Genomic DNA, 22,549 nt, shown 5'->3' with positions numbered 1-22,549 from the left:
ATAAGATTTGAGGATGATATCAAATTCGCCCAACTGCTCTGCTACAAATTGGATACCCTTTATTCAAAAATTTAGGATCGATTTTAAAATATAATTAAAATTATTTTAAATTAATATTTTTATTTAAAAATAAAACGCATTGCAACCCCCTTGAGATGAAAACAAATGAAAAAAAAAACATGACCACAAATATAAAAATATGTCAACATATTATTTCCATGAAGAAAATAAATTACATTAGGATGATCCTAAAAATTAAAATATTTAAAATAATATTATATCATTAAGTTTTAAAGATGACAGAGTATTAATAATTTTTATGTAATTTTTTCATGTCATTCATACATGATTTTGATAATTATTTTATTTAAAATCTCAAACATTAAGTTCGAACCCCAAACATTAAACTTTAAAACTCAAGTTCAGGATTTAAGGTTTAAAGTTTGAGTTTAATGGTTTGGGGTTTCATGTTTTGGATCTAGGGTTCGGGTTCTAAATTTAGAGTTTAGAGTAAAAAAAAAATCAAAATTATGTGTCAATAATATGAAAAATTTTGTTGAAATGTAATTAAAGATTTGAAAAGTGACCATGAATAATGCTGTGAAAAATATCTATAAAATAATTTCTCTATAAACGAGTATATAATAATAATTTTATATCTTTAAAATTTAATGATGTGGCAAAATTTTATTGATAGTAACCTAACTTATTCCTCAATATGAAAATTTATTTATTCTTTTTGCTTATTACTTCACTTTTTGACCTTAAATATAATTCATATATTAATATTATATATATTGGTCTTTTTCGTTTTTAGCAAATTGATCATTACTCGATTGGCTTTCACATAGACTTCAACTAGGTCTGGTACAGTAAAAAGTTTTGGGTATATGATGAAATCCATAAAGGTGGGTAATTTATTTCCATTTTTGGTTCATACAAAAAATAGAAAATCTCCATTGCGTGATGGACAAAGCACAAACAAAGGCCAAGAATGTTTCGATGTGATTTACTTTTCGAGTATATCTCTTCAAATATTCGGATTTTTTTAGCTGATAAAAGTAATATAAAGGTTATTGTATTAAAAAACGATAAATTAATTATTATCTATTAGATTAAAAATTAAATTAATTATTTAAAAAAAATTATTCACTTATATTATTAAAAATTAACACGACTGACAGAATAATCAGATAGTGACTTGTGACGTGTCACGTGTATTTTATATTGATATACAGTGACTAATTTTCAAGTATTGGATATGTGTGTTGGCAATTCAAATTAGCAATATAGCATTATGAATTTTGTACGTGTAAAAGATTAATTAAGTTTTTTTTTGTTATTTTTATTTTAAAATTGTTATATAACATTATGATATTAAAAGAAGTCTCTCCTTCATACGAATTTTTTTCTTTTTTTTATGTAATATATGTTTTAGTGAATTATTATATTTTGTTTTTCATGTTTTAGGTATAATATTTTTTTTTATTTTTTGGGTATTTGGTATGTTTATTTCGATCTTTTGACAAATTCATTTCTATTATTTGGATTTATTAAAAAAAATCGTTTTCATAAAATCTAGACAGATTGATATTTTTTTTGGCACAAGTAAATGCTACATTCATGTTATCATATATTTTGCTTCCATTTCTTTCTAGTGACACTTTTAAAGGTCATCCTGCCAAACCCACAAAACTTAAAAGATATACATACACTACCCTTCTTCCTTTTTCTAGTCTTTTCTTTCACTATCTTCTTTGTTAAATCAATTGCCAAACCCACACAACTTTCTGTGGTTGCATGATCCATGCTAATTTAATACACATTAGTCATATCATTCATCTTATCCTACTTCCACAAAAAAAGGGCATATGATAGCTATGTTTTCATAGAGTTTTTTTTTTTTTAAATTAATCTAAACCCAATTGAAAGTAACTCAAGAAAAATTAGTCAAATAGTGTAGTCTTTGTACAGACAATAACATTTTAGTCCAACCCAAATTCTCTCAACTTCTACCACACTAACCCCAAACGAATCAAGGTAAACTATGAATTTAAATGTACGGAAAAATTAATTTCTGTGATATTAGAAATAGCAGTCACAGTGAGTTTGGCTATTATTATTACGAGACTAAAATTAATTCTGGGATATGTACTTAAATTCAAGCACAATTGTAATGGTGATGTAAAAATGAAGGATAATTGTTAAAGACATCAGTTTAAAAATTATACATAGTGGAAGTTTTAAATTATTTTATTTTAATGGAACTATTTAAAATATATCAAATCATAATTTTTCAATAAAATAATATTATCATGATATTTTAAATTTTTTATTATTTATTTAAATAATTATTTACATTAATTAGATTGTATCGATCATTATTTACATTATTATTGTTTTTTTTATGCATCATGATTTTTTTGGCCCTCTAAATTTGCAAAAAATTATTTTAGCCCTCTATTTAATTTTTTATCTCTTTCAGTCTTAAAACTTATTTTGTTTGTCAAATCATCAAAAAATGTATGAAAAAATTAACATTTGTTAATATATGAATGGTATTTTTCCTTATTTATTTGGATTTGTTAAATAACCAATTGTATATCTAAAGTTTAATATTAATAAGCATTTTATATTTAATATTTATTTAATCTCAAAATTTTAATATTTGTAAATATTTTTCATATATTTATATTAAATATATATTTATTAAAATATCTATAAATTTGAAGTAGTATGGTTGAACATATAAATACTGGTACTTACTAGTACTAATAGAAAAATGATATGTTGACCTGTAATATGTTGTATGTCATTGACAGTAAGATGCTATTTATCATTTACACTATCCCAACCATGAATTTTCTTAATCTTCAAAAACATAGGTCAAAATATGGTTTGCTATATTATATATATATACGAAATTTAATGGTATTAACACACAGGTACTATATATATGTAAAATTGAAAAATTATATATGTTCACTCCGGGGTGGTGTTAGTGGGATTAGTGTCACGAGGCTAGATATTTTATCTCGCGATCTGTGTAATCTTAGGCGATCCGTTCGCTTTAAACTCACCTAAGTAAGCTTTTACTTCCAAAAGTAAGGATCCCTTTATAATTCCTCTAGGCACCAATTTGTATAGTGGAGTCAATTGTGTCAAATGAAGCTATAAAAAGAACAATAGAAAGCCACAGAAAAAGTGCACACAAAGTGTTTGAGTAAATGCTCGAAGAATTATATTATTCTTAAGAATTCAACTTATAATTGATTCGATACAAATGAGGAGAGGCTCTCTATTTATAGTTGAGTTCCCCCAAAACTGATGGTCAAGATCAAATTACATCGACAGACGAGATTAGTCTATCCCTTAATTTTAGAGATTTACAAGATTACATCATATTAAATCAAATCCATAAGATATGATTCTCATATTTACTAAAAATAACCTATGTTGCTATATATTCATTATTGGGCCAGTCATGCTTCAATATTATATGTTTCTCTAAGAGTTATTGAAATCGGGCTAGTTCTCGTGGGTTAAATGATCTCCATTTAATCGATAGATCTCCATGGGACGCATCTTGTGTCATGGTTACGAGCTTTACAATTTGGTCCTGACACTAGTAGGGACTTTGGCCCTCTCTAAAATAAAAAAATATATCATTTCTTGTCATTTAAAATTTATAAAAATTTAAATTAATATATAATAAAATTACACTTTAACTTAAAAATGATAAAAATTTAATTTAATTTTTTTTAAATAAAATAAAATATAAATTATTAAAATGATAAAATAGTATATAGCTCTCATAAAAAAAATTATAATTTAATTTTGACCTTAAAAAAATTTTCAGACTCAGCAATTGTGTCCACTTCTGCAGTATAGACTATCTTGATGCCATCCCAAACATGATTTTACTAACCTTTAATACATAGGTGAAATAATTAAATTATATTTTAATATGAAATTTCTACTTCTATAATATTGTTAGTAAATATAAATATTCAATTAAAATAAAAATATATATTTTTTATAAACATTCATTTAAATATAAAAAAAAATCATGTCAACATAATTACCCAAACATTTTAATCAAAACATTCAAAAGAAATAAAAGAAAAAACCATTAAAATCACGTGTAAATTGGAAGGGTCACGTGCTCTGCCACATAGGTGGGATGAAGGAAGAGCTGTAAAAACAAAGTCAACAGGCTGAGATTGCCTCAAAACTCAAAGATTCCATAATCTCCATTAGCAAATTAGTAATGTGAAACAGCTCACACCTGATAATTACCCTCTCAGAAATATGATTTACGTAAAACGACGGGTGGAAGAAAAAAAAGGATCCAATACTTTTCACTCACACAGTACGTTCGAATCAAACACCGTTAAAAATTCTAATATTCCCGACTGAACAAAAAGTAAAGCTCCCCATTAAGAAAAAGGCACACACAAAAAAAAAAGGTATCCAACAAAAATTTAACGGTTCGAGATCTTTCAATAAAAGAAGGTTACTCAAAAGGCAAGCAACAAAGGTACAGTTGATTTTTTATTTTTGAGATTTTGCCTGGGGTTTGAGGGACCCACTAAATCACAATGGAAACGTGCCACGTGGGATTTGATCGTATGATCATGATTGGCTTACGCTGGTAAGGGGGGTAGGTGGACCAGGTCGCACTATGAGGATGCTGTGTAGGGTGCCAAACAACTGCTTTTTCCATTGAATTACTATCTCATATATAAAGAAGAGAGCCCCGGTCCTGACCGGTGAGCCGATGGACCTCCACGCTAAGTCGCCCCAAAACTTTCATATTCTGTACGCGCCGCCACGAGAGTGGCATAAAAGGAAAAGCAACTGCATCATGCATAATTGTCACGTCTGAATTTTCAATTTTATCACGTTTAATGCTTGTTTAGTAGCGGTTAAAAAACTACTTTATCGAATAAAAGTTGTGTTAAATAAATTATTTGTGCTTGAAATTTTAACTTTTTAAAAAATATTTTTGAATAAGAGAAGTTAAAATTTTTAATCTTTCCTCTTCCAAAAATAGTTTTTGTGCTTAATTATTTTTTACCCTTCTAACAACATAGTATTTTCTCTTTTTTTTTCTTTTTCTTGGTGCTTTATTACATATGTGTTAAAATCATTAATTAAAAATAAAAAATTAAAATAACAGAAATATGTTAATATTTAATTACAAATATTTAAAATATAACTTATATATTCTAATTAAAATTTATAAATAATTATTATTTATTTTTTAACAACATTTAAAATTTATACTTCATGTGTTAATAAAATATTAACAATAAGTTATATAATAAATTATTTCTTATATTCTTACTGAAATATAATAATATTAACTAATTTAAACATTATTTAAATACATATTTATTAGTTAATAATACCATGCCTAAAATCACTTTTTGACAGCAATATTAAACTTTGTACGTCATCGCACTCCTCGACATTTAAATATGTTGATTTTATACATTAGTAAATACGATAGGTTTAAACCTGTCCGAATAACATAATTTGATTTCAGTTAAATTAAAATTTGATTATATGTTTAATTCAATAAATACGTGAAGATATGATAAAAGAAAAAAGAATCTATATTTATATTTTATTTTGATATATGAGCAATGTGTATATTTGTTATAAAGCGGTTTTAGTGTTAAGAACAAGTTTGAGGCGGTGACAAATTTGGTGTAGCGTGTTTAAATATTATTAGAGGTGTTTAAACAGATTATTTAATCGATACTCGAATTGAATTACCTGAAATGTAAAAAAAATTTAACCGTTAAACGAATCAAATTCTTTTCAAATATATTAACCGAACCAAATTTTATATGTTTTTGTCTTTTGGTTAAAATAAGTATAAAGCATATAAAAAAATACAATGCGAATGCTCATTTATTTTATTTAATAGTTCAAAAAAAATTTAAATGGAAGTGAAAACAATAAATAATATGTTAGAAACACTACATAAGTCTTGGAAACAACAAATATTTTGTCTAATTGGTTAATTCGGTTCATTACCCGGTTTTGAACAGAATTAACCGGTAATCGAAATTTCAAAAAATCGTTAACCAATCTCCAATCGAACTAAATTCGACCACTGACCGATGAATCAAATTAGATCGGTTCGGTCGATTAATTCGATTTTAACCAAACTGTGACCACGCCTGAATATTACAACACACAAATATCATATGTAGATTATTTTTTGAATTTATTCTAGGGTTAAGTATTATTTGAATTTATTCTGGTTTTGGTTTGGACATATTTGAATTTTTAATTAGGTTAAACTTTATATTAATCGTTTTGATTTTATTTATAATTATTTGCACACACAGGGGTGAAGCCAAAAAAAATTTTTAAGGGGGCCGGATGAAATTTTAATTTTTTATAGTTTATATCTTTATAATTTGTAAATGATTAAATCAAATTTTTATAATTTTAAGGGAGCCGAAGTGTAATTTTAACTTATTTATTTAAATCTTTTTAAAAAAATTAAGAACCTAAAATGTAATTTTACATTTTAGGGGGAGGCCGGGCCCATGCCAACTCCCTGATTTTGCCCCTGTGCACACATGCTTTTTGTGATTGTACTCGTAAACCCTTTAAAAATGATCTCAAAAATAATATCTTTGGTTTTTATTATATATAATTTTTGTAAAATTATGATTGTAACTCAAACTATTTTTAGAAAATATTGGTTTTAATATATATATATTTAACGAATTGTTGAATGAATACATGAATACATTTCCAATAAAAGTAAGAAAAAGAACTACAAACTCTAATAGCAACTTTATGTAAAATACTAAAAGCATTTAGTTGTCGAGTAGGGTACAATCTAAATGTACCAAAAATTATAAGGTCCATTCTATGTACTAAAATGAATGAATCTAATTTTCCTTATTGGGTAATATCAAATTTATAAATTCAATGCTTACCAAATTATTTTAATTATTGTGGAGAATTATATATATATATATATATTGATATGGCTTTATTTTTGTGCAATGATTTTTTTTCTTCTGGCCATTGAATACAACAAACGGTACCTTTAGTCGCAATAGCAATTTGAAGTAGGGCTAAAACAAAAGTAAATAATATTAATTACGCCTAATAAATTTTTTTGGTCCTTATAAAAAAAATTATTTTAGCCTTCCATTTAAATTTTCGTTTATTTTATAATTTGAGCTTATTTTTTTTTGTCAAATCACCTCAAAAAGGAAGAAAAAGTTAATGCTTGTTAATTTTGTGGACGTGGCATACACGTGAATTGCCATGTAGATGAAATATTAGCATTTATTTACTTTTTAATAATTTAATTTAAAAAATAATAATTTTTTATCATTTTATTAAAATATTTAAATTAAAAAAAGTAAATGTTGATGTGTCATTGCCGCGGCAATCAACATGTATATAACATCAGCAATTTTAAAAAATATTAAATTTTCATTTATTTAAAGTGATTTGATTAAAAAGAAACAAGTTTAAGAGCACACCGAAGGCGAAAAATTAAAATGGTTTTTTTTTTATGGAATGAGTTATTATGCCCTAGTTTGAAGCTGTTTAAAAATGGAATGTAGATAAATTATAAGACATGATTTAGCCTTTAAATTTGGACGTGAATTGCTATACCGATTGCTAGATTTAAACAGTTAATATTTTTGTTTTAAAGAAAATATTTTAATTATTTATAAAATATTTATGATCAAAATTAACTAAAAAATAATAAAAAATAAATTCTCAACAAATTAAACCTTAAAAATTAAATTGAAAAGAAGCTACCGAACTTGAAGACTAATGCAGTATAACATAAGAAATCTTACAACTTTAGGGACTAAAAGACTACTTTAATCTCAAGACAATATTCTTAAGCGTGTAACAAACTGAAAGACACGCACGTGAAGGGAGCGTGGTGATGATCCCCAACCCTTTTGTCCATAGATATCCAGTAAGATTTCGAGTACTAAAATAACGATAAAGATGGCGCGCGTGTATTATAAAAGAAAAAAAAAGGGAATTTAGAAGCATCGTCCTCACAAATTGCCCCCAGTACTGTGTCCCCCCCTTTCCCCACTCCTTTTTGACATTTTTACAAAGTCAAAGAAAAAGCTAAAGTGGAGAAAGATCAAAAACTCATCAATGAACCTCTCTCAAAAAATCAACTATTTCTTTTTCCATTTTTTTTTATTTTTTTTCTTTATAAATAAATTAACAATTACCAAATACCAAGTCAGTGCACCGCCATTTCCTCTCTTTTATGGTCTTTTTTTTTTATAAATGTTTTCCTTTGTTTCACACCAAAACCAAAGTCAACGCCGTCCTTTCTGCCTGCGTTTCATTGTTTCTTTTTTCTTTTCCCAATTTGCGTATAAGAAAAAAAAATAGGACACAGCTGAGGTTTTTATTTTGAATTTGAAAGCTTTCGTTGATGGCTGAGGATTGGGATCTTTATGCGGTGGTGCGGAGTTGTACGTCGGCGGCTAACACCACCAGAGCCGTCGAAAATAATAATAATGAGAATTGCAGTAGTTCCTTTGAGGACCCTTTGGCTTGCTTAGCGTCGTTGACGTTTGAGGAAGACGATGACCCGTTTCCATTTCCGAACCTTTCACAGCTCGCGGAAACCGGTCAACTTCAAGATTCTTATAAACCCTTTTTGCCAAACGCCGACCCCATCGCCGCCGCCGCAGCCGCCGCCATAGATCCCTGCTCTTCAAGTTCACACCACGGAGGATCTAGCAGCCAACTTCATCAGCACCAAAGGCTACAACACCAGCAAGAACAACCCGCCGCCTCCGGGATTGGGTCCCCGTTGACTCCCACCTCCACTCCTCTTTTCACTTTCGCCGGATTCGGAAATCAGCAACAAGTACAACCCCGATCCCACCAGCAGCAGCAGACACGAGCTCAGCCTCCGGTTCAGACCCCAAGATCAAGAAAGAGGTAAACCGGCACAGTATTTGTATTTGTTTGTGTTCATCTTTTACAATACTAAACAAAAAAACACCATTTTTTTAATTTGTTTGGTTTTTGGTTTTGTAGGAAGAACCAGCAAAAAAGAACAGTATGTCATGTAACAGCAGATAAATTGTCGTCAGATCCGTGGGCATGGCGTAAATATGGGCAAAAGCCCATCAAAGGCTCTCCTTATCCAAGGTTCCGTACCTTTTCGACGTTTCTTTCTTTTGTTTTTTAATGTCTCAGAAAAGTGTAAAATTTTTAAAAAAGACGAATTTTGGTTTCTCCTTTTTTTCAGAAACTATTACAGGTGCAGCAGCTCAAAAGGTTGTTCAGCTAGAAAACAAGTGGAGCGTAGCAATTTAGATTCCGATATCTTTATAATCACCTACACCGGCGAACACACTCACCCTAAACCCACTCACAGGAATTCCCTCGCCGGCAGTACTCGTAACAAGCTTTCCACCGTTCAAAAACCCACCACAACCAAAGATTCCGCCGCCGAAACCATCCCTACCACCTCCACTGTTTCTTGCTCCTCTCCTCGCTCCACCACTAGTCTCTCCCCTATCTCTCCCACGACAACGCTTTCGGCACCCGAAGACACCGCCGCCGCCGTGCACAAAACCGGTGATAATGGAGGTGAAGAAGAAAGCGTTTACATGGATGTAGAAAGCGATGAAGGCGACGATGATCTTCTTATCCCCGACGTGCATGTGGATGAAGATTTATTCAAGGGATTGGAAGAACTGGTTGGAAGTGGTAGTAATGGAGTAGGAATAGGCCCGACCTTTGGTGATAACTTCTCGTCTTGGAGTACCGGTAACTCCGCTGCCGCCGGAGCCGCCGCTAGTGGTGGCTGTTAGATATTGATTTTCATTTTTAATTATTGTCGTCATTTTTTTTCAGTTTGGGTACAAAGAAATTAAAAATACTTCGATTTTAATTTTTTTCCTTTTTAATATTTCTCTCCAGCGAGATAAATATGTATGATAAAGTGCATATAACATCACAAAATTTATTCTAAATTAATTCTTCTTATATGCAATATGAAAAATTATATATATTATAAAAATCAATTTCATAAACTTTACTATGATATTACTAATTTATTAATTGTGTAGAAAATTCTACAATTATTTTTTATTAATATATAATGAAATTAAGCATCGTAGTATAAGAGTAAGTTTGAACGAGCAGTACATATATTTACGATTTGTGTAAAATCAACGATGATAATGAAATTAGATATTATTGTGTGAGACAAAAAGTAACCTAAACGTACTGCACCCCACTACCTATCCAAGCCCAGCCTAAATTATAAAACTCCAATAACCAGAAGTATAATTAGGTTGTAATTGCATGGTATTATAGGCAGAGATATCCTGAGTACATTGTTATTGCCTACTTTAACTAAGGCAACATCCTTGATAATAATAATTAATTTTTTTATCACGAGTTTTCTTCGAAAAGATAAATAATTGATAATTAAATATAAATTACGAGACAATATAATTATCACTAATTATTAATTATTAATTATTAATTGTAAAAAGTTTTTTTTCGTATATTTGATTTTCCCTCCTCTATCCTGGCCTTCTCTACTATCGCCGCCCATCACATCTCCGAATTTGACACTTCCTTTTTTTTATTTTTTGGCATGAGGAGACTTTTTTTTTCGAAGTATTAACATGTGGTTGTTTCTATGAACGAGGTTTTTGCTCAAGTTGGTGTGCACTTCTATTTTCTCTAGGGGCAAAGGGTGGGACTGGCAGCGAACTAAACTCCCTTTAAAATAAGAAATTACTACTTCATATTTTTAAAATTTATAAAATTTTCAAGTTAATATATAGTAAAATTATAGTTTATCTCAAAAAATATTCGAATTTTGATTTTGTCATTTGAAAACTGTAAAAATATAAACTAATACAGTGATAAAATTTCGTTTTAACTCTTATAAAAATATATAACTTAATTTCGACTTCTGAAAATTTTTCTAACTTCGTCCCTAATTTTCTAAGATCCATACCAACTCGATTTTCTCAAGTCATTTTTGTCTACATTTAATTTGAAGAATTTAACCTTTTATGAGATTTTACATAAAACAAAAGAAAACTAAAATCATCAATATTTGATCCAATATCCATATTTATTAAAATCAGATTTTCTTTTTCCCGATCTAACTTGAATTTTCATTAAGCACTTACCTACCTTTCAACTTTCATGATGATAATTCCCCTAAATAATTCACCGAAATAAAGAATGATTTTGATTACGTAAATCAGTAAAATTAACAGCATTTCATATTTTAATATGTTCATATTATTACATATGATCATGTGATGATACTAATGTTTCATAATGATGCCTTTTAATGGAGTAATTATTTTATATACTTTTTCCATCACGTCTTTTTCTAATTATTTAATAATATTATAGTAATTTTTTACCCTAAATATTAAATATTAAATATTAAATTTTATATCTTAAATTTTGACCCTAAATCTAAAATTATTAAAATTATATATTAATAACATGAAAAAATTATTTTCCTTTTTAATATTGTCATTAACCCATTTTTCCTTCGCGTATATATATAATTAATTTATAATGTTATGTAAATTAATGCTGTCATTTTATCCATTACAATTCTTTGAGGCTCTCAAAGTCGATATTAGGTACGAACTAAAAGGTTTAAAAATTTTAATTGCAGATAAGGTTTGGAATTAAATTAATACAAAAAAAAAGTATCGACAGAAAATATTAAAAAAAACATTTTTATATCTCATATCAAAATTAAATTAAAAAATAATTACAACAACAATAATTGCAACAATACAGCTAGCACTTAGCACCTCCCATGACTAATTATATATAAATTAAAAATATAAATGATATACTGTGTAATCGATAAATGCGATTTAAATATATATAAATTGTAACAATAAAAAAATTATATAGAATTATTAAATGAGTACATTACACCTAAAGTCATTAAACTATTAGTAAATTTATGTTTTGGTCACTTAATTTTAAAAAGTTATAAAATGATCCTTAAATTATTCGAAAGTTTTCATTTAAGTCACTGGATTGTTAAAATTGTTGTGTATGTCCTTTGTTCACACCATCTATACCAATTAAATGCTATTCTTTCCCTTCTTTTCTACAATTTTTTTAATAAAACAAATTTGACCATTGTGGATCAATAAACCAAAATCTAAATAGTTTTCTTCTCTAGTTTTTAACTTGAATTTAATGTATGTTTTTCTACTTATCAGTGGGTATTAATCGTCAAATTATTGCTTAGAGCTTACTAGCTATTTTTTTATATAAAAATGACCTTAACAACCCAAAAACTTAAATAGAAAACTTTTGAATAATTTAGTGATCATTTTGTAATATTTTAAAATTAAATAATTAAAACGTAAATTTATTAATAATTTAGTGACCTTTGAGTATAATTTACCTAAAATTATATAGAATTATTAAAATTGGCCAGCATTTCAGAGCAGTCAAAGTCAAAGTGATAAAATGACGGTTGTTGTTGGAACCGCAAAAAAATTAAAAAAATTAAAAAAAAAAACAACTTAAATATAAATCGGGGGTTCAGACCATGAAGCCATGTCCGGTTCGGTCGGGTGTGAAAAAGGATGCCCTTTATGACAAGACAAAAGCCAAGATTCGTTTCCTGTCAGTTCACACGGTGGACTTTGGCCACAATAAATTGGGTTTCCAAGGTCAAATATTTTTTTAATTTATAGATTTTTAGAGTTAGTCAAACTTGTTTTTATTTGGTTTAACTCTACAATTATTCTAATAATAATATTTTTAAATTGATTAGAATATTGCAATATTTTAATTCAATAGGGAAATAAAATAATATAAGAGTTTGTTTGGATGACCCAATGTAATTAAATGAGAGTGTAATTACTTTATTGTAATTCTCTAAACGTGGTTGATTGACGAAATATAATTATACTGTAGTTCCTTATGCTATGTTTAACAGTACAAATTATAATTATATAGTAACATAAATTATATTTTTTAAAAATAATTTCTAAACAAGTGATAAAATTTAAAATTAAATCATCATATGTATTATGTCTAAAAAAGTGGTTGATAATACGATCACTAATAAAAAAAATTAAAAAATACATCATATGCTCATTATTATCATTTTTTGGTCATTGATCGAGTTCATTATCATATGGATTTGAATTTGTATCATTAAGTTGGATCATCTCAATTTCACCTATGGTTGAAGTTATAAAATATACATATTAACAGGGGCAAAACCAGGGGAGGCAGGCATGGGCCCCGGCCCCCCTAAAATGAGAAATTTTCATTTAGGCCCTTTAAATTTTTTTAAAATTTTAAATTAGTAAAGGTAAAATTACACTTTGCCACCCCTAAAATTATAAAAATTCAATTTAATCCTTTAAAAATTATAAATATATAGACTATAAAAAATTAAAATTTCCTTCGCCCCCCCCAAATTTTTTTCTGGCTTCGCCCCTGCATATTAATATGATTCATCCTTTTTTTTTTCATGCTATACTAATGTGATGTTAATATTAGAAACATTTTATAGAGTAACGAATGTCTTATTAAACACATTTTGAAGCCTTGAATGCCTAAATTTAAAGAGTTCACGTGTTGTGTATAGTGCTTGTATTTGACATTGTTCTCTCAAATGATATCATACCCCATGATATGGTGTAAGAAAACATTTTCTATTTTGCATAATTAACTTCGGCCTTATAATATTTGAATTTACAGTCCGAATATTTTGTAACTTTAATTATAAAAATTTATATAAACTCAATTTGGACAAAGACTTATGCTAAGTTATATCATTTTTTTATAATACATAAATTAAGTAAAAAAACAATATAATCTTTATAAAAAAATTATAATTTGTCGAAAACTTTCATAACACTTCTCATAAATAATATATATTTTTTGCAATATCTTTAGAAAGTTGTTTTTTATAAATAAGTTATGATAAAAAAATTATAATATTATTCTTTTACGAATAAATATATTATTTTATAATATATAGCATAGATACATCCATACTTATTGGCCCATAATTTTTTTATAAATAAATATATTATTAAATGATTTATAATATGTCAAACTTTTGGGCGGTAACTCTAGAAATTTTTTAGAATTTAAGTAATATATATTTTAGTTATAACTTTATAAAATACACATTATTTTTATAATATAAATTTATAATATTTATAATTTAATAATTTTTTATCGTAGCTATCCTAAACTCTCGTATATGTTAATGTTTATAATATAATTTTTATAACTTATATAAAATAATTTTTTTTAAATTGGATTGGGGTGTAATTACTTGTAGAATTACTCCAATTCTCACCTACTTCTCACTTACCCCTAAGAATTGAAAAGTGTAATTAGGGTACTCCAATTACACCCAAATTGGTGGGACTCACCAATTACAATTGTTACCCAAACATGTCACCATTGTGTAATTACACCCTAATCTAATTACTAGGTGGCTTTACAAACACTATCTAAATGTTTAACGGTTTTAAAATGTACTAACACTAGTATGATTTTCACCCCATTTCATGTTAGGTTAATTATTTATTTCTTTGACCGAATTACAAAATAAAAATTTAAAGGTTATAATGTGCTTGAAGATCTTGTTCTCTTCGTATATTGGGAATTTAATATCCACACTCTTATTTTTAAGAAATTATTTCCTCTACTTTTTGAATTTAAAAATTTAAGTTCATTTATTAACATTGTTAATTTTTTTTGTTAAAGCTAGTGTGATATTTTAAAATTAAAAAAAAATATTCACTTAATATTCATGTAAAAAAGAAGAAGAAGAAGACATTCAAATCAACCTGAATACAATAGAGAAATTTAATGGTGTTACTAATTATTAAAAATTCACATAAACTTTTTAATCATATTAAAGTATATGACATAAAAGTTGGGTACCAAATCACGTAAAAATTAAAATATATAAATTAAATCTTAAATTTAAATAAAATATAGGGATTATAATTAAAATTTAACCATTTCCTTATACTCTAAAAAAGAAAAAAGTAAAGAGATTGGAACTAAAATTTAACCATTATATTTTCATGCGTAAAAAACAATAACAAATAGATAGGTATCATGTAAGGAAGATCTAGAACCTTCCTTATATATAGTAGTACAGATGGTGCCAATATTTTTCCATTTAAATTTATTTATTACATTTTGTTAAAGTGTTTTAGGGTTTAAAACGTTTCTAACATATATATTTCGGATAAATTATTTTATAAATCCATCTCACAACATAAATTATTTTTAATTATTTATGATGTTTCAATATTTTTTTATGTTATTGATACATCATTTTAGTAAATTTTTATTTTAAACTTTAAATTCAGAATTCTAAACTTCGAACCTCGTGTTCAATGTTTAAGATTCTAAATTCCAAGTTCAATATTTGGATTTAGAGTTTAAAGTTCAGGATTTAAAGTTTAGGATTTTAAGATTCAGGATAAGATCCATAAAATAATTTCTCTATATTTCGAGATAGTCATAGAATTTAAATTTTATATTAATTTATTTTTGGATTCATAATTTTTAAAATTAAAGAATATAAAATAAAGTGGAGAACAGATTTAAATTAAATTGAAATTACGTTGACTTTACATAGGATTTTTTTTTTGACGTCATGATGCATTGACAAAGTGAAATCTAATTCTATTTTGAGCTTTAAGCTTCAAAGAATATTGAGGGGTGGGGTTCTATAAATAATGAAATAATAAAAATAATGTGAATGATGAATAATCATAGTGAAGGGTGGCACAAGAATCTAATGATGTAAAATAGGGAGAATGCAAGTTGTTAGGCCAATCTTAATAAAGCTACTTAATGGAACAATGTATGACCTAAGGCATCCCTTTCTCCTTCTATAACCCCTTAAGGGATCATTTTTCTTTTTATGTAATAAATAAGGGGAAATCTAATTATTTTTTTCTCTAAAAGTGCAACTTTATTTTTAGCATGTTTGAGGTATGAAGTTAGGATTATTATTCAGTATTAGGATGGTTTCATATAGTAGTGAGTTAAAAAATATTATTATATATATTGGAGAGATATCCGTTTATTTTTGGTGTAAAATTTAAGTGATTTTATATTTTTTCGTAACTTTTTTATACGATTGATATTTCAATAATTTAACCGTTGTATTTATCAAGATATTTGTACTTGTAATGTATGTAAAATTTTGAATTGATCCAATATTTCTATATTATCAATCTAAAATACTGTCTATATTAATATATATTTAAAAGTTGATTTTTTTTTACATAAAACTAATAGTTAGAAAATTTTAAATTATCCAAACTTGTAGTATATAATCTACATGAATGGAGAATGAATAAATTGTTAAAATACTGATTGTATAAGAAATTATAAAAGGGTGTAAGTAAATCATATGAAAATGTAATGTATCTTATTTATTTAGTTATGGAGTTATTTATTTGAATAATCTTATTATAGGTTTTGATTATATCTGTTTTTTTTATACAATGTTTAGAACTACCTATAACCCCTTAAATAAGAGGATAATGTGCTTCAGCGTACTCGAAATCACATCCTTCTGTATTGACAATAATGTTCATTCTAATCGAATTATGGCTCAATCGACGAAAATAATTATATTTTTTTATACGAAAGTTAAATTATTTTATAAATAAAATTGAAAGATAATATGTAGTGAAACATATTCCAGCTTACGATTTCTTTGCAATAATAATGATAGCAAGTGAAATAAGGTTTAATCTTTTAAATCTTATTTTGATTTTTAATTTTAAGCCAAGATTAAAAGAGCATAAAAGAAAGTGTGGAGCTCTAGTTTTGTCACGAATTTATTTTCCCTTTCGCCATTACGGGCTAAGGCTAGTCTTGGCCCAAGACGTCTTCAAATTAGGAGCCCAGAAAGAAACCGAAACCTTCCGATCGTTGAGACGTTGACCCACAAGAAAAAAAGTAGACGGTTGAGATTTCTTCATCCTATGAATTCGCCACACAATCTTCAACCACCATCTAAAGCTCAAACTCAATTCCATTCCCTCGCTTTCCGAGCTTCGTCGTCCTTTAATTCACCGCAACAGAAGAAAACCACCTGAGGGAAGGGAAGCGATACTGCGGCGCCTCCAGACTCCGACGATAAATAGCACAAGCTTTAAAAAAAGAAAATGTTCCTGCGATTGGTCTCGCGGCCATTGTTGGCGAGGTTCAAAGAGACGACGGGGATCGTCGGATTAGACGTGGTTCCAAACGCCAGGGAAGTCCTTATCGGGCTCTACGACAAGACCTTGAAGGATATCCAGGCCGTACCGGAAGACGAAGGATACCGTAAGGCCGTGGAGAGCTTCACACTCCACCGTCTGAAGGTATGCCAAGAGGAAGAAGACTGGGAAATGATCGAGAAGCGCCTCGGATGCGGCCAAGTCGAGGAGCTTATCGAGGAAGCGCGTGACGAGCTCACTCTTGTCGGGAAAATGATCGGTTCGTTTCATTCAACCTTTTATTTTTTTAGGGTTTTTAGAATGCGAAACTTCAATGTTCAATCAAGAATATGATTGGTTTAGGGTTTCTTTAAGCGAATCTGGGTTAAATTAGAGCTGCTTATTGCATTGTTTAACCAAGGCTGCTTATGGAAAATCAGATATTTTATTAATAAGAAGACTTTAGAATTGCTTAATTATATAATTCAACAATGGACATGGGAATTTGAATGAATTTGATGGTGAAAGTATTATAGAATTCGACTTGGTATCAGCTGATTGAGTCTTAGCGCAGTAAAGAACATGAGTTTGAGCGTGTTTAAGTGTTGGGTAGAAGTAGGCTTTGATAAAAGTAAAAAAAATTGAGACCGATGTTCATCTTTTTGTAAATTAGTTTATACAATCATTTTTGTCCATGCAGTGAATTGTGTGTTCATCTATCACCTCAATCTTCAAAATTTGCTTTATTTAAATTTGAATCTTTACTTTTCAAGCATTAGATTGATTTTATTACGTGGTGTTCTTCTGGTTTCTCACCGCTTGCCCTTCTGCTTCAAACTTTAATGGTCTGGTAGTTGTTTTTCTTATCCTTGGCATATATTTTGTTTCCGGTAACTCATGTTCATAATTTATCAATGCATCTATTTTTAGTCACAGCCATCGATGATTCTTATATACTCCATGTCCGGGTGTTTTTGGTTTTGTTATCATGTTTGTTGGCACTTTTGTTGCTGTTTGTTGTGCTTTAATCTGCTCTTGACTGTCCAGTTAAGATACAAACTAAATTGCCAGAAAACTTGTTATATTTTTTCATTTTCGAGTAGCGACATGACATTCTATATCATGTTGGTTTTGCAGAGTGGGTTCCTTGGGGCGTTCCCGATGACTACAGATGCGAGATTATTGAAAATGATGCTGCAATTCCCAAGCATGTACCTCAACACCGTCCCGGTCCTCTACCAGAGGAGTTCTACAAGACGCTCGAAGCTGTTTCCAAGAAGGATGAGCCTAAAATCACCTCTGGGGAGCCACAGATAAAGGAGTAATAGCATGCTGAAAAGCATTTGGCTGGATACAATTAGGTTTTAAGACTCGAGGTTTGCATTTCTTTTTTGTTCTCATCCTTTTTGTTTATGTTTTTCAACCTTGAATTGGTGCCTGTTTCTTCGATGGAACAGAGTTTAAACCCTAATACAATGGAACCATTCAATTGCTAATAATGTTAATATGGGTCCCAAAAATTTTGTTGCCCTCAGTTTTTTTTTCTCCCTACATATACATATGTATATGTGTATATATATTCTCCAGCTTGAAATTGGTGTTTGCAGGATTACAAATATGGTATCATGATGTTGAAAATTGCGGGTTAAATTTGTCAAATAAGGATCAAATTGCAAGAATGCGTAAATATTGCAAGCTAAATATGTTAAATGAAGATCAAATTGATAAAATGTGTAAAATTTGAGAGCTAAATTTATTCTTGTGCCAATAAAAAGTATATACAATTTGCAAAAAAATATTAATTAGCAATTAATTGTTCTTAATTGCATTGCTCTATTTTGTTTAGGGAACCAATTTGCTCGAGGGATCAGAGAGTTCTTTTTACCAATGAAAATTAAACTTATTGCGAAATTTCATGTTGAATTTATCATTTAAAAAATCATTAGCCTCTACATGAACACTCTCCCTTTCTAAAGGAATGCAAACGGTTACCCTCTCTTACAATTATTTCCCTGTCAATCAACTGAGTCACAAATTTCATAAAGTCATGGCAATCTCTGCAAATGCTACTATTCTTAATCACATATATGGTAGCTTTAGAAGGTGTATTTAAAAGACCAAATACAACTGCTAGCTTCTCACTGTGATAATATGAATGCCCAATGCCTTGAAATAAATATCCATGCTTCTTAAATTCAGCTTCAAAAATTTCTATTTGCTCATAAATTTCATTTGTTCGTGGATGTGATCTTTCCCCTGCAACAAAGACATGAACTTTGTCCCTAATCTCCATTCGGCTATGGCTAGTGTTCTTCCTCAATTGTTTTTCTTTCATAACCGTAAGTGCCCTCTTGGCTAAGTCGTGTCGACCGGCGTCTTGGTATAAGTTCGTTAGCAGTATATAGAAGGCTGGATCCGATGGGTCGAGTTCAAGGCCTTGTTTAGCCGTATGTTCGGCTAACGGTATGTTTCTATGTGCTTTGCAGGCTCGGAGTAATGTTTTGTAGATCGAAGTGTTGGCTGTAAATGGCATTGTTTGTATGACTTCCATAGCTTCCTCTAGGCGGCCACCTTGACCAAGTATATCAACCAAGTGAACATAATGGTCTAATTGTGGCTCTATGTTGTATATTACTCTCATGGATTGAAAATGCTCAAGGCCGAGATCGGTTAATTTACCGATACTACAAGCAGACAGTATGGACAAGAATGTTATAGCGTCGGGTTTAACTCCGGATAGTTTCATGTCATCGAAGGTGGAGAGAGCAGAGGGAATGTACCCGTTTGATGTCAATCCAGATATCAACCCGTTCCATGAAAAATTATCTGGCATTCCAATCTCCCCGAAAGCTCTTTGTGCATCGTGTATGCATCCGCATTTTCCGTACAAGTTGACTAGCCCGTTTAATACTGAAAACCACTTGCACAAACCTGATTTTACGGAATGACAGTGAAGTTGCTTTCCGGTCATTATTGTGCCCAAATCGGCTGATGCAGATAGGAAACTGGCTGTACTGAATTCATCAATCTTGATATCATCGTTTTTCATATCAGTTATAATGTGCAATGCTAACTCATGATGACCCATTTGATTCATTCTCGAGGCCAAAGTAGTATATGTGATTGCATCTCTACGATTCATCATATCAACTATTTGCCATGCATCATTTAGCATCCCGGATTCGGCATAAAAATCTACAAGAGCATTCTGAACAGCTATATCTTCATATAAACTTGTTTTCACAACATGTCCATGCAGCATTAGTGTCTGAGGAAGCAACTTTGCAGCACCAAAGGACCTGATGATGCTAGAGACGGTAAAAGAATTCGGTTCTACTCCTGCTTCTCTCATCTCCATAAACAAGTGAAAAGAATCAAGTTGAAGACCATGTTCAGCAAAACCTGCAATCAAAGAGGTCCATGAAATGACATTCGGTAAGCTTATTCCTCTAAACACTCTCAAAGCATCTTCAACATTATCAGAGCATTTGAGATACATGTTGATAAGAGCATTTCCAACCGAAACATCACCCTCCAAACCGGTCACTACCACCCTTGAGTGAACTTGTTGACCGAGTGCCAGAGACAACATCAACGAGGAGATATTCAAGATGCTGGAAAACATATAGTTATTCGGTATAATTCCAGAGACCCCCATTGCACGAAACGCAGATGCAGCCTTTCGAAACATAGAGTTTTGTGCAAACCCGGAAATAAGAGCTGTCCACAACATGATATCATATTCAGGTGTCGAATTCGAGACCTTTATCGCATCTTCCATCCTACGAAATCTCGAGTACATATTGACTAAGGCCGTTTTCAATACCACATTCAACTTGACTCCCTTTAACAATATATGAGCATGAACCAATTTTCCATAGTTTAAACCATGGACACTACATGCTCCCAAAAGCTTCACAAAAGTAAACTCATTAGGAGCAACCCCAGCCTTAACCATATCGACATAAAGCTGTAAAGCTTGAACCCATCTCTGAGCTAGAACACATGAAGAGATCATCATAGTCCAAGTAACAGTATCATGATTCCCTTTAGTGATAAACAAGTTAGAAGCTTCAGTTACTAAACCAAATTTTGAGTAAAAATCAATCAAACCGCTGATTAAAACCGGGTTTTGATCAAATCCTTCTTTTATTACATAACCTTGAATGCAAGTCCCATAATCAAACTCCCCCATAGAAGAACACGAACGTAGCACACTCGAAAGCGTGAACTCATTCGGGGATTCCCCAGATATTAACATGGAATCAAAAACACGAAGGGCTGTATCATGGTTTCCATTCTTGACATAAGCCGATAGAATCCCAGTCCAAGAGACCACATCTTTATGTGGCATTTCGTCGAAGAAGTGGCGTGCTTTGTTCACTCCAAAGCATTTGGCGTAGAGAGACAAGAGATTGTTGTTCAAATACAAATGATGGTGAAGACCCAGTTTTATTACAGGGCTGTGAACAGATATACCTTGTTTCAAAGAGTTGGAGTTGCAAAATGACAGGATCCTCGAACATGTTTCTTCCAAAAATGTTGGTTCGTTTCGGTTAATGACCCGGTTTGCCGCTTTGCAAAGCATGAAGATCAGTGATATGGAAAGTGATGCTTTAAAAAAGTGAATCTACTGCTTAATCAGAATCGCGGGACCTTGCGTGTTTATGAGATAATAATGGATTCGATATCGATTTAGAAAGCAAGAAGCTTAATTGCTTGGAAGCATCAATATCTGGTCTACAAAACTCGCTCTACGTGAAAGAAAAAGAAAAGAAGGGTTAATATATTATTTCGTACCTTAATTTGCTTCAATGTTCAATTTAGTATATCCTTTAATTTTATGTATAGAAAATTGAGGTTGAATTGCTAAGATTGTTAAAATTATTTTGTTACATTACATTATTATCAAGTGAATATTTTTATTTATTTTAAAAATGTCACAACAATAAATTTAATAATATTAATAATTAAACTTAAATTTAAAAAAATAAAATTTATATGTTGCATATATTAGCCTTTAAATTGCTTAATAAACTTTGCCCTACGTAGAAGCATGGAATATAATAGAGAACAGAACCGAAGCAAGAATATATATATACATATATTTTGCTTGCTATTAAATAAATAATTAATGTGTTTTTAGATTTGAGTTTTATTATATATGTTTAGGTGATTTTTTATTTATATTTTATTTTGGTTTATGTTTTATAATGTAGTATTTTTTTATATATTTTGATCTAATTTGGATATATTTTAATTATTAAATTAGTATATATTTTAATAATTTA

The 22,549-nt window shown here is 29.5% G+C and overlaps 3 protein-coding genes across 4 annotated transcripts; 2 read left to right on the top strand and 1 right to left on the bottom strand.

The window, feature by feature from the left end:
* The first annotated feature begins 8,451 nt into the window (after nucleotides 1-8,451).
* LOC107938769 (probable WRKY transcription factor 27) lies at nucleotides 8,452-9,855 on the top strand. The gene is given in 3 exon segments (NM_001327420.1): nucleotides 8,452-8,973; nucleotides 9,073-9,186; nucleotides 9,287-9,855. Coding segments are annotated over 3 exon segments (1,197 nt in total). The 5' UTR covers nucleotides 8,452-8,458; the 3' UTR covers nucleotide 9,855.
* Nucleotides 9,856-16,988: 7,133 nt separating this feature from the next.
* LOC107942361 (probable NADH dehydrogenase [ubiquinone] 1 alpha subcomplex subunit 5, mitochondrial) lies at nucleotides 16,989-20,354 on the top strand. 2 transcript variants are annotated; one of them, XR_005906540.1, is made up of 3 exons: nucleotides 17,005-17,538; nucleotides 18,396-18,634; nucleotides 19,745-20,354. XR_005906540.1 is itself a non-coding variant. In XM_016876013.2 (2 exons), exons 1-2 carry the CDS (start codon nucleotides 17,226-17,228, stop codon nucleotides 18,581-18,583), a joined length of 501 nt encoding a protein of 166 aa, XP_016731502.1. In that variant the 5' UTR covers nucleotides 16,989-17,225; the 3' UTR covers nucleotides 18,584-18,792. The 2 variants fall into 2 exon arrangements, 1 of the variants encoding a protein (XP_016731502.1); XM_016876013.2 differs by lacking the exon at nucleotides 19,745-20,354 and having other exon boundaries at nucleotides 16,989-17,538; nucleotides 18,396-18,792.
* Nucleotides 19,153-22,165, bottom strand: LOC107942360 (pentatricopeptide repeat-containing protein At5g52850, chloroplastic). Its single transcript, XM_016876011.2, has one exon. It carries the CDS (start codon nucleotides 21,844-21,846, stop codon nucleotides 19,201-19,203), a length of 2,646 nt encoding a protein of 881 aa, XP_016731500.1. The 5' UTR covers nucleotides 21,847-22,165; the 3' UTR covers nucleotides 19,153-19,200.
* Between the last annotated feature and the right edge of the window lie 384 nt (nucleotides 22,166-22,549).

The sequence above is a fragment of the Gossypium hirsutum genome, chromosome A12, assembly GCF_007990345.1.
Source record: "Gossypium hirsutum isolate 1008001.06 chromosome A12, Gossypium_hirsutum_v2.1, whole genome shotgun sequence".
NCBI lineage: Eukaryota > Viridiplantae > Streptophyta > Magnoliopsida > Malvales > Malvaceae > Gossypium > Gossypium hirsutum.
Note: the sequence above shows the minus strand (reverse complement) of the source record. Positions and strands in the feature narration are given on the sequence as shown.

What these genes read in the sequence shown, in the direction of transcription:
- LOC107942360 (XM_016876011.2), bottom strand. Translation starts at nt 21,846, where the DNA reads ATGCTTTGCAAAGCGGCAAACCGGGTCATTAACCGAAACGAACCAACA.
- LOC107942361 (XM_016876013.2), top strand. Translation starts at nt 17,226, where the DNA reads ATGTTCCTGCGATTGGTCTCGCGGCCATTGTTGGCGAGGTTCAAAGAG. An exon ending in TCTTGTCGGGAAAATGATCG is followed by an intron (nt 17,539 to 18,395) that starts GTTCGTTTCATT and finishes TTGGTTTTGCAG; the next exon opens with AGTGGGTTCCTTGGGGCGTT.